Source organism: Macrobrachium nipponense, chromosome 19, assembly GCF_015104395.2.
Source record: "Macrobrachium nipponense isolate FS-2020 chromosome 19, ASM1510439v2, whole genome shotgun sequence".
In the NCBI taxonomy this organism is placed as follows: Eukaryota; Metazoa; Arthropoda; class Malacostraca; order Decapoda; family Palaemonidae; genus Macrobrachium; species Macrobrachium nipponense.
This window is the reverse complement of record NC_061088.1, coordinates 34242833-34256294: the sequence shown is the minus strand read 5'-3', so window position 1 is coordinate 34256294 and position 13462 is coordinate 34242833. Positions and strand designations below refer to the sequence as shown.

General features: G+C 33.5%; 1 protein-coding gene across 1 annotated transcript in view; it reads right to left on the bottom strand.

Moving 5' to 3' along the window:
* Positions 1-1051: 1051 nt before the first annotated feature.
* LOC135216006 (E3 ubiquitin-protein ligase RNF34-like) overlaps positions 1052-13462 on the bottom strand; it is a gene marked incomplete in the record, with an annotated part of 72673 nt that continues 60262 nt past the window's right edge. The window contains 1 exon segment of the mRNA XM_064250930.1: positions 1052-12131. Coding sequence (XP_064107000.1) covers positions 11956-12131 — 176 coding nt within the window.

Genomic DNA, 13462 nt, shown 5'->3' with positions numbered 1-13462 from the left:
CAGAAAGCCTAGTTGTGCAGTACTCTCAGATATCAAAGAAACAAGAGTGAAAGCAAGTCTCCATGTAGGCTGAGACTGTGACGTCATGGCGGGCGCCATGTTTCTGACGTCACCGAGCATCCTGGATGTGACGTCAGCACTTGATAGGAAGCGCGAGGCTACTGTTGTTATTCCTGTAGGCAAAGCAACATTAATGCTGAGGTGTTGTACTATCTGCGTCTCTACAGATGTCAAAGTATTTGACCCCCATTCAGTGAAGACCTGGGGTAGATGGGACATCCATAGCAAGGAACCCTGGAGGGAAGCTTGACGTCATCGAGAAACCAACTGCCCATCTAAGGTTGGTATTCCTGACAGGCCTAACACTGACCGCTCACCCACCATCAACTGTGCCTCCGTATCTGGAACAAAGAAGAAGATGGTGATGCAAACTCCCTCCCCACAGGGAAAGGAGCAAAATTAGTCAAAATTACCTCCCATAGCCCCTCCTGGTACATCCATAGATAAACCAGATGGGGTATGTGAAATATCAAGTAGCACAGGTGGCGAAGCAACTGGATCTGAACATAGCTTTTCCGCATCCACGACCTACTACACGTTGGATGAGGCTTTGTGTACTCCTTTAAAAAACGCTAAGATTCCCGGGCGTTTATCTGCTTCTTGCCAGAACCAGAGCAATCTTATCGAAGCATGTGAAGTCTCCATGCTTGTAAAGTCGCCCGGAAATCCCACACACACACACAGATTCAAATCAAAGGAGTTGACAAACTAAACCAGTTTTAACAGAACAGAAGCAAAGCACGTCCTCTCTTAAGGGCGGTAAGAAAATAACTAACATGATCACAGGTTAAAGAGGGGTATGTGGGTGGCTCCACATGACTCCTGACTAAGCAAAGATGCCAATAGTCCCTTGCATACGCAATTTTTTAACTTTAACGATTTCCAGCTGGCGCCAGAAGATTTATCCTAATGTTAAGACCAAAGGTTTGTTTCATATATGAACAAACAATTCTGTCTCCTTTTTTGTGATGCACAGAAAGAAAAAAAGGTATAAAATTTAAGGATTTTATTTTTACAACATAAATTTTTCTTAGTAAAATGTAACTCTGCAGTTTCACTGTTTACAAAACACAAAATCCTGTAAAATTAACTGAGGCAAACCTTTCTCAAATTAGACTTCCATGTGAAATTGTTTTATACAGCTAAAATGGAAGGCAAAACAACAAATCAAGGACTTTTGGATACCAATAGTACATGTGACATACACAAGGTGCTACCTTGAGTATTTTATATTGTACTGCAATTGTTTATTTCCTTGTGACTCATGGAACAAAGTGAACAAAGTTAAGGGAATAAAAATGATTCTATAACCAAAAGCTTTTCCTACTCAAGATCAATATAGTTCTTGGTAATATGAACTAACTTTAAAGTAAAAGAGCCCTACACATGTTGCTCAATTTAGTGCAACTAGAGCACAATCATTTTTTCTTGTTAACTTTGGAGCAATTCATTAATAAAAAGCAGAGAGTAATTTTGCTACTCCTGCAATACAGCAAAATTAAAAACCTAATTATGGCCAAACTTACCTTGTAACAGATAGAATATCTTTGGTGAAACTATAATTAATTCACAGCACCCATGCATCTGGTAACCAGCCCTGTCCGTTTGATGCTCCTGATCGGCTGGTGATCAGCCAGTCACAGGGCTGGAAACTTCTAAGCATCACCGGGTAAACATATCTGTCTTTCTATGTTGGAAGAGTGGCAGGTTTCCAGCCGTGTGACTGGCCAGATCACTAGCCAATCAGGAAAGTCGTAAGGGATGGGGCTGAATACTAGATGCATGGGTGCTGTGAATTAATTAGTCATGGAATACGACCAATTCCAGTTCCTCCTCACTATTTTACAACTCCAAATAACCAACTCCGGAGTACGTGTATTAGCATTAAGTTGCAGATGAAAATGGCTGTACAAGAAAATGAATAAGAAAATTAGCAATATTTTGTGCTTCTGTACACTATCATAAAATCTTCATCCTAACCTTACTTTTCTAGCCTGTAAAATTATGACTGAAAATATTAGACTTAAGTAAACTATCCAGCACCCAAAAAAAGGCAATGCTGAAGTTGTGTAATTATTAGCAAGTATTCTTTACACTTAACTCATACCAGATTTTGTACTCTTCAGACAATGTCTCTGAAAAGGATATTCCTAGGACTGTTGTATGAAACAAGCTATAAGAACTATAGAAATTCCAAACTAAGAAACTTTCAAGATATTGAGGAGACAATGTAAAATTACCATAACTTCACTACACATTTTGTATGCAAAATACTAAATGAGTAATTATATTTTTGCATTTAATCTGACAAGGAACCAAGTTAAAGTATCAAAACACTATCCCATGGCAAGCTAAAACTAATTTGTTTTTTATGAAAATTTTTTCTCATTCTTTTCTAATAAATATGTGACGAGCATTTCAAACAAAGTCTGCTGTTGTACTTGTCAAAGCCCTGCAAAACACTGTTGTCTTAATGAACTAATGCTTTAACTACCTGGGATGGGGAAAGCTTTATTAGTCAATAAAATACAGTCCCATCCCCTTGTGATCAGGGGAAAATCACTATAGCTTTTAAATAAATGTAGATTTTCATACATCTTTAAACAACTGCTTACAGCAAAATAATTTCCTTGAAAAAGATTTGCCTCAAATTGAACTATTAAATCAAAATAAACCAAGAAATTATAAAAAAACATGAGATGAATGTATATTTGATAATGGGCAGGATTTGATGACCTTTTATAACAGATTAGGTAAAATCCACAAAATATTTGATGGCAACATTCTACAGTATAACCTAACTAATGAAAAAGGTAATTAATTTGATGAAAGATTTGCAGCCTGGCAACCACAACTGGCTTCATTTCAAGTATATTTGTCCCTACATACACAGGTACCTGCCATCTAACTAAATTCTGATTAGTACTTGAATATCAACAGATAAGTAATATATAATAATAATATAATCATCCAATACTCACAACAGTTATAATGGAACTGGGGAATTTACATATCAAAATATACATTATAAAAGCACTATTTTACTTGTCCCATACGTATATGTAATATGAAGTATTTAAATACAACCTTCAGCAGCCACATTGGTCTGTTGTACACCAAGGTAATAAAAATCAGTAATAGTAATTATAATTAGTACCTCAATTTACACTAAAATACCTTTACAACTGCTAATGTGATATCCACATGGGATCACTTTATCTGTAACTTAAACTGCTGCAGAAAAATGTTATATATTAGGGAACAAAAAGTACAGAAACCTTTGATAACCTAGCATGGAAAAATGGAACTGAAAATGGTAAAGAAATTTCTTGCTTATCCAGGAAATTCCAAACCTTGCTACAGTATATCCATAATACAACAAAGGTCACTAACATTTTTGGAGTGGTAAAGAAAAATCATGCAACATTTTGTCAAAATAAAGGCTTATAAGCATGTGACAGGAAGACTAATTATCATTGTACAAAATATCTACCTCACAGAATTCTGTGACAAAATAAACTATTTCAAAATCTAGTGCCCCACCTCTTGTGAACAGATTTTCAATTGGGTTGGAATCCACCTTGAAATTGTACTTTCTCTAGATTTTCAACTTCTTTTCCATGCTTTATTACTATTTTTGTTAACATCCATATGGGTTAACAACTTAAAATTTTCCTTATTTTTTCAGAATGTTGCACAAATGTCCAAACAAAAACAGATTTGACATAAACAACAAGGCTGCAGGCCCCTACATGCTGCCAAGTTACTATGGGATTGCCATAATTGTTAACTTTGTAATTAAGTGTAAAATGAACATATAACAAATAACAGACATCCATCTGGTTCACATAAAAAGAGCAAAAGGAATAACATTATTAAATATAAGCCTCTTGAAAACGCTTAATAAAATCTTTAATTATTGAACGGTACAATACTGCTACGTGAGCTCTACATCACTGAGTTCTATTTGAGTCTTTGGAACAGTATATCACAAAATCAAGTTTATATACATCTATATCAACTCCTCCCATTCTTCCTGTAACATCAACCACCCAACTGATACAAGCACCTGGGAACAAAGCCAGGAAAAAAAACATCAAAATGATTAACAATTTGCTCTTCCTAGCTACAATGCTTGCAAGCAGTTAAAAGTAAAAATGGCATCTAGCAGGTACACCAGGAATGCAATGATCAGTATTAGTACAGCTCCAGTAAAGCCTTTTTCTGAAGGTATTTAAGTTTTACTTTCACTGGATAAGAATTAAGAGCAAAAAAGGGTATATACGTACTCAATCTCGAAAAAACCCCACAACTTTTCTTTTTGTTTTCAATCAGTTCAGTCACTGAATTTTCAAGCAACTTTTACCTACTCAATACAATGTCAGCTGTTCAATAATACATAAAGCCCTTGGCTACTTAAAAAAACAGTTTAGTCAAACCAATGAAGAGATTTCAGTTCAAGTGATATGGACAACTATCAGCTACCAACACCATCATATGAACAATACTTCATGAACCAGTTTTATGAGATAACTGTTTTTGTACCACAATCTTCACTCTTTATTATTTTACCAATATATAATTCAACCATACCACCAAGTCAATATTCCTAACTGCAATAGGGCTAGCCCAAAGGGTTTACATACTCCTAATAAATATATTAACATTATCTAATAAGTTACATCATGAAATTTAGGAATAAATTGAAACTATTGAAGATAAAATTTCTTTCAACAAATTGTTTCCAATATAATTAATATCTGTTATCTGTAAACTGATGAATCACACGAAACACATCAATTGAACTTAATGTTACATGCAAACCATCACATCTTCACTTTGAAAGTTAGATTTAACATGGACCACAATTTCATTCCAAAGGCAAGTGGATTGATGTACTACATATCTTTGATGCTTGTAATGAAAAGTTTTAAGAAAAAATCAGCCGGTCATTTTCTTTTTGTTCTTTCCCTATGATCTATTCCTACCTGGCTTCAAATATTTGAACTACATTCATATTGCCCCAATATTCACTTTTTTTCTTTTTTTTTTCAAAAGAACAAACCCTTGAGGACAGCACTCTGACAGTACAGAAACGTTATCCAGTTGCCTCATCAACTTAATTCACATTAGTATAAAATGTACGGACTTAGAAATTTCTGTAACAAACATAGTAAGTGTCCCAATAATTACCAACATAACTGCAAAGCCAAAATACTTAATCTCTCGAGTCTTTTGTCCTTTCTTATTTCTCCTTTAGAGAGAGACACATTGTACTTATTAACATCATTCAAAATACAAAACTTGAATATTCTGTTTTACTGACGATAATTAATAAGCTCATAATAATTTGAAAGTTACATGTAAGAAAAGAGGCTCTTGGTAATTTTGTAAGACTTTTTACTATATAAATTTGACACAACTTTGAAATTTTGACATCACTCCAAACTAGCTTGCTGATTCAGCTTTTGATAAAAGAGTAAATGCATTTCCCAGCTACACTTCTTGATGTAAAGAGCAGTTGTGAATAACATTTTAATGCAGTGGAAGCTAAATTTGAACGTAAAAGCACTACAGTGTAAAGCATTTGAACTTTAATTGACACACTTTACTGACTGACAGTTCTCAGATTATATGAGAGAATTTCATTACCCTTACCAAGGGAAAGGTTTCATAATTCTAAATTTATCCTATGGCCTAATACTCTTCATATACAATGTTTTGTTTCTAATTTAACCATGAACCTCATTCACTAGCACGCCAAGTTCCATGTTCCTTGTTAAACAATATCTTACCATGAATCTCCTTCACTGGCATACCAAGTAAAAATCATTCCTAACTAATTCTTAATAAGATGGAGACCTGTATCAGATAAAAAGACTGTCTCTAGTAGTCATGTCTATTACTATGGTACAGTCTGCCTAAATGCATGCTGAAAATTTAACAAAGACCAACGTGAAAGCAAAGCAAAGAAATTAGGGCATTCCGAGCCATTTTTAATTAATCTTCTTGACAGGATTTACAATAAACTGACAATACACTGGACTATGCTTTCAACACAAAAGTTCCTTGGCTAATAATCAACCACGGTCAATTAATTATGATAGACACACCATACAACAAAACCGGCTTACCAGGTTTTAAAAACTCACTTATGTTATTGTTACAAAAAGACAGGACACCTATGACTTTTCAAAGTAATATTAATATTATATTATGCTAAATAACAATAATTTCTTGAATTTGTGATACAAAAAAACTCCGAAATAAAAAATCAAATAAATTAAGTTAAATACAATACAGCACAAAACCAGCTGTGACAATAGCTCTTATATCATAATCTCATTTTTCATTTTGAGGTTCAGTAAAATTACAAGGAATAACATTCTTGAATCTCCTTGCTAAAGACTGTAAATTTTGTGGGAACATCAAGAGTAATCATAATTCATTCACTAACAACAGTGCAAAGTTCTAGAAAGCATTGTAAGTCATACTGTAAAAACAAAAACATTTCAATTACAGGAAGTAACACACAAACTGTTGATTCTAAGGAATATATAAAGGAAATCACAGGCTTAATATTTTGTATTGGAAATTTTCCAATATTACAGTGTAAAACTGTCTTTTTGCATCTTTCAGTTATTATAAAAAAGTGAGTACTGACTAGAACATAGTAAAATCATGCAAGAATGCACACCCCTTGTAGAAATTGAATGAAAATCATTCACCTGTCAGTGCCTTGGAAACAATATATGAAGCGACATCATCTGTCACTGAAGTGGATACAAATAACAGTTGCTATACAATTCTTTTAGGTTCCTTGAAAAGATTTTTAAGTGACTGACTCATTACTACTCAAATCAAAACAGTGATTTAAAGGGGGTAAATTTCTAGCTAATAAAAACTCAGCAAACAATGACACTTTAAATGAAACATTCACTTAAAGAAAATTAAATACTGAAATAAAAAAGATAAAAGAATATGAACAGAAACAGTAGAGATACTACACAATCAACAATGAGTTCCTCACACTATCTCCAAAATACTTCTGTAGCTACATTTACACAAATATATAAATGATTAAAACAGAAGAAAATGACACAGTGAAAAAGAAGTGCACAAATGTTGAAATTGAAGAAATAAAAATAAGAAAAGAGGAAATTACTATAAACTTAAGAGGGAGCAATAAATATTGGTATTGAAAAGCTAATCCCAATAATCTTCAGGTACTTTTGTATAAAAAGTACACAAAACTACTTTAAGACACTGAAACTAAAAGAATTGAAGATTAGAGAAACTCAAGAAATGACTGAACGATTACACACTCACTATGAGAGACATTGCAATACGTAATTATGTCTTCTCGTATAAAGAAAACCAAATAAAGTTACACAATCTTTCAGATTTAAATCAAAAGCTAAGATAAAGCAGTAAAAATCTGTTAGACATGCAACTCAGTGGGAGGAAGAAGCAGCTAACACTACATTGACTCGAAAGCCAACATAGAAGAATGGCTATTTCTGCCTTAAATGCTACTTACAATTCAAAAGTAACTTGGGTGGTCAGAGCTAGGGAGATTTCATGTTCTCAGTTTATTGTATGCTTAAAAAACTATCATCAAAATAGCATCTGTCATAAGTCAGAAATCTTTCTTATTAATAAATATTCTAACTAGACCACTCAGCTACCATGGTTATCTTATATATTACAACTTAACAATTTAATCATTGGATTAACTGAAAATATTAAAGATTGACAAAACTTTTTCAAGGATTAAATCTATGTTCCTTGCATTCAGGTACTGGGTAATGTGGGTTAGTCGACAAATACAAATGGGTAAGAAGCATGATCATTTTGAATGGGATAAATTACGTCATGTGGCATTCTGTTTGGAACAAAAAATATTGCAAACCAACAGTTGGTTTTATCTGTTTTTTAATTTGTTGAGTCATTATTCCCCATTACCTGCAACTTAGTAAGGATGGTAGGTTTTAAGGTTTTAGAGACAGAAACAGATCACTGATAAGAATAGGTATAGTATTTGACCTAGTCACAGGGCATTACTTTATCAATATCTTCCTTACTTTTAATACCCACATGTGCAAGTTTTAATGATCTTGACTACTCACCATATTTCAGAAAATTCTACTCCAATAACAGATGCATTACTTAGTAAAGAAAACTGGCTCGTTTCATTCTATGATATTGGAGCAAGTCCTGCAACAGAGGAAGATCTGTTTCAGTCTGCACAGACTGCATAATGTGGGCCTCTATATATTATATATTCTAATGTCTACAATTTCTGATATTCATGAGTTAATGTATAATTTTTTGCTGGGCAATTCAAGTGCATATAGACACATACTTTATGCATAATCCAAAGAGGGGGAAAATCTAGGGCTGGAGGAGGTGTTGTTTACTTTTATTGCCTCGGAAATTCTATAAGAGGAAGATCTTGTTTCAGTCTGCACAGACTGCGTAATGTGGGCTTCTATATCTTATATATTCTATTGCATACTATTTCTGACATTCATGAGGTAATGTATAATTTTTGGTTGGGGAATTCAAGTGTGTATAGACAAGTCCAAAGAGAGGGCAAATCTTGGGCTGGAGGAGGTGTATACTTTCATTGGCTCAAAAATGCTCTAAATGCTCAAACTGGAAATGGCAATGGATGACTTTATAAAACTGTCTCTTTGACTGAGAGCTCTAGTTGATGAGCCACTTTTGCCTTAATCTCTACTGCACTATGAATGGTTATAGTCATGACAGAGAGAGAGAGAGAGAGAGAGAGAGAGAGAGAGAGAGAGAGAGAGAGAGAGAGAGAGAGAGAGAGAGAGAGAGAGAGAGAGTGGTGGTTCACCACTAGTTTAAAAATTACAAAATTCCTTATAATTTCCTAACATCCTAATTTGGTTACATAAATTGCACATTTCTTGCTTAAAGAAAACACAAATATATGATAATGTGATAACATCATATCTCCCCAGTTCTGTCCACCTTAACATAAAAACAAGAAAGAGAGAGAGAGAGAGAGAGAGAGATACTGGTGGCATACAAAATATTTGGAAGTACACTACGTATACATTCATGGCAAGCAAATTCAAACTGTGGCATTATACAGCACGATTCTGAAGAAAAAAAAATTGGCTGGGATTGCAAAAGCAGTCAGGTGATTGGATTGATCTTAGGTGAGGGAACTTTTCTCTCAGACATGCAATATGTTTTATACATCAATCGTATAGCAAGGGTTACCTGTAGCTATTTACAAATTTAACATGAAAAAAGGTTAACCAAATTGCCTTGGATTAGAGCCTCATTTTTTCTATATATTTAAAAAGTTATTGAAAAAATTAGAAAATAAATATGGTAACTGTATACCTGTATTACAATAATTAACTTGGGTATAAAAACAAATAGGGAGACAACAATGTTAAGCATTCATAAGTTCTAAATAAGATAAAATATATTACATTAAATTACTTAAAATCTAAAAGTAAAAAAAATTTGACAAGAGCAAAAATCCCATCTTTCATATACAGCTTCTTATAGCTGCCCACATGAAAGAAGCACACTGACAACACTGTTACTAAAAACACTTGTATTAATGACACCACTGCCAGACCACATAAATAACGTTTTGTACTCAGTCAACATTATTCAAAGTGAAATTACAAATATAAATTATTGAAAAACCTATGCAGCAGTCAAGATATGAGACTTCTATATTGAAAGCCCAACAAGACCAGAACAGTTTAACCCATCCACAAGCTGGAGTGTTCTTTTAATTTCAATCAAAATAACGCTGACAAAAAGGTTTTTGTTCTGAACAATGACAGCATAAAACATAAATGCATGTGAGGAGTATGACTATTTTAACCTTCCACAATAAACCATGACAAAATACCGATTTGAAGTTACAATCAAAAGAAAAGAACATGACAATTCTACAATGTCAATAGTTTTTCTCAAGGTCCAAAATGTCAAAAGTTACTTCAAAAGTATCCTAAGAGTAAGCATCACGCATCCACAAAAATAATTACTGTGTGACATCTACACTAAAGCAGTTAAACTGAAATTGCTAAAAAACCCATCCCATATCTCTTTTTTCTGTATATCCCTTTACTTCATCTACTTAATGAACCCATATTCTTTGGAAGCTTGAATTTCAAGTCAAGTGTCCCCTGTGGGTTTGTTCCATATGAATAGTGTTTCATTTACTAAATAATAAAAATAATAATATACTTCCATTAAAATAAGGTGGGAAATACTCAAGAATTGAAGTCTCCCCAACCGATGAAATGTAATAAATTTAATGCCCTGGAAAACTCATTCAAACCTGGCTATTGTCATGAAGTTTTGTAAGTTGTATTTCAGGGGAAGTGAGTACTAAATCCAAAAAATATTTTTGACTATACCACAGAGATGAAAAATAATAGCAATAAGGCAGGAATTTCAACTTTCAACGTACCAGCATTCCACATCAAGAACGATTGTAAGGTAGGTCGGCGTCCTTGAAAAATGGACCCTTACAGCATAAGAAATTCTTTGCTATTGTTTTTGTCAAGAATTTGTAGTTTGCCACTTTGACCAATTTTCTATTATGAAAAAACGTACACAAAATATTCACCTATAACTCTATTGCATCTGAATCATGTAGATTTAAATTCTACAGTCTGACCAATATGTAATAAAAATAAAGTATGAAGCCTAATAACTTACATGTTCTTCTATACATAGGCTTCAACTTTTTTGCAAATACAACACACCTGAGAGAGAGAGAGAGAGAGAGAGAGAGAGAGAGAGAGAGAGAGAGAGAGAGAGAGAGAGAGAGAGAGAGAGAGAGAGAGAGAGAGAGAGTAATCATCATTTTTCTTCAACTCAACATCAGAAATCTATAGTACTAAAGGGATTCTCATAACATTGACACACCAATTATCACTTTGCTTTTACATGTACAATACTTTACACCTATGAAATAAATTTATTTTGTCTATGATAATGAAAAATGATCTTAAAAGGGTCAAGAAGTGACAAAGAGGGTCATCTATTTCAATAGCAAAAAATCTGTTTCATATATTTCAGCACCTCTTGCCTTCAACTAACGGCTTTCACTATGAAAACATAAACACAGCTATTATATATTTTTATTTGCTAGTTTAAATAAACCAATGAGTTATAGCATGATTGATACGGTTTAAAAATTTTATGATTGGTGAATCAAATTATGAAGGCTGACAATAATTATTTGATAATAATTATTTGATAAGTTCCAAAACTTAATACTAATAACCTACAAATATTATGACTAAAGACAAAGAGAACATACAAATAAAATTAAAGAAATGAAGGATACTTACATATTTGCACTGCAAAGGATGTTGCTAGGCAGAATCTTCAAGAGTTCTAAATACATGTATAGTAATGATTATGCAATAGAACTGGAGGCTTGATACTTTGATACCTGTTAATGCAGCAGCAATCACTTACTAATAATACAGCACTGATGCAGTAACAAAGATGAGTGTACATATACAATAGGTTATATGGACGTTCAGAAGAAGAAACTAAAGTTGTCAATTTGTTACAAAAAACAGCATGTAATTATTCCATCCAGCACTAATTAAAAAAAACACATTAGTGCTGTCAACACAAAAACCATGAACTTTTGACACTGGTAATTTCCAAGGATTTTGAAGTTTTAAGTTAAAAATGAAGTCAACATAAAATATCAAACAACTGATCTAAACTACTGTATAAGATAATTTTATTTCCTTGTAACTACTGTATAAACTGGCTGCACCTCAACATTAATACAGCATTATTTAGGACATTGTAATAAAATCAACATCTAAGGCCACAATGAACAATAATTAACTATTATTTACCAAACCATTAAGCCCTGAATGTACGCACAACACGGACTACAAACTGGCGGCAAACTGGACACTCTGCCATCTGTTTTCCACACTGTGTGCATGCTACCATGTGGCCACATTCAAGAAGTACACAATCAATGACGCTGTCCATGCAGATTTTGCATACCAATTCTTCTGGGAGGCCATCCACATCTGAAAAAGAACAAAGCTATAACATACACATCTCGTAAGATATGCAATGTTACATTAAAGTATGACCACTAATCATGTTACAAAGTGGTTCTCATGGATCCTTCTAAATAAATACTTAGCTAGACCACAATATTATAAAATACTTGAAGTCTTGATGGCAACTTAGTTGCATAGAAATGTTTTCTCTGGGTCTTTCAAAACCTCTTGTTACACTGGTGGATCCACTCTCAGAGATACATCACTGAAATCTAATAACTTTGATAAAAGTACTTTCTATAAGATATGTTGCTGTTAAATTCTTTTCCCATCATCTATCATTTTCCTCATCTTTCAAGTCATTACATTACAACGCTACTGTAAAGAGCTGATATTGTGGACTTAATTTAAATAGGTACGTATATTTCCATGTTTTACTTACTTGTTCCAATCTTTTCGAGTGTTCTTTTTACTTTTGCTTTTGCTAAAGTATGTAAAATCAATCCAATCCCAATTACGTCCTTACTTCATGACTGAAGTGCCTTCAAATGACTACATTATAAATAAGGTAACAAATGGAGTCTACATGATGGAAAATGAAGACTTCAAGACAAATGACTTAGGTAATTTGGGTAAGAGAGAGAAGTGAGAGAATATAACTCAATAGATAATGTCATAAAGGGAAAACTTGAAAAATCATCAAATAAATAATCATACATCCATTCATTTCTTGGGAAAATCACCAGCATGGCTTCCGCAAAGCAAAACCTATCTGGAATCTTCATCCTAGTGCTACTGCTGACATACAGATAAAACTATGGGATTTCAGCAAAGAAAGCACTTCCCCATAAAGTGGTTTACCACTTTTGGGTAAGCTCTTAAATATTTGGCTGTTACCAAGGCAGTACCTCCTACCATACCCCATAACAAATGGAGCTTCTTTCTTTCACCAAAGGCCTTCTGAAAGCTAATTCTCAAATCTGTTATCAAGTGGACCTTCCAAAGCTCTCCTGTCATTAACCTCCAGCAATCCCATACTATTGACACTAGTCTCTCAAATTCTTCTCTTAAATAGTAGCAACTCTCCAGTAACAGTTTGACAAGGACATGAATACATGCAACTCAAATAATTTTTTCACTATGCAATTTTGTTGAAAGAAAACAAACCCAATTCCTCTCAATTAACTAAATCTCTGAAGATAAAAATGGCTTTAAATTCTTTCTATGGAAATCATTTTTTCACTCACATGTATCCTCTACAGAGTACTACACCTGGAATTATCTTTCTTAGGAGTCTCCAAATTTCTATGCCAAGATCGAATTGCAATTTCAGTTTATTACCAAAACTTTTACAT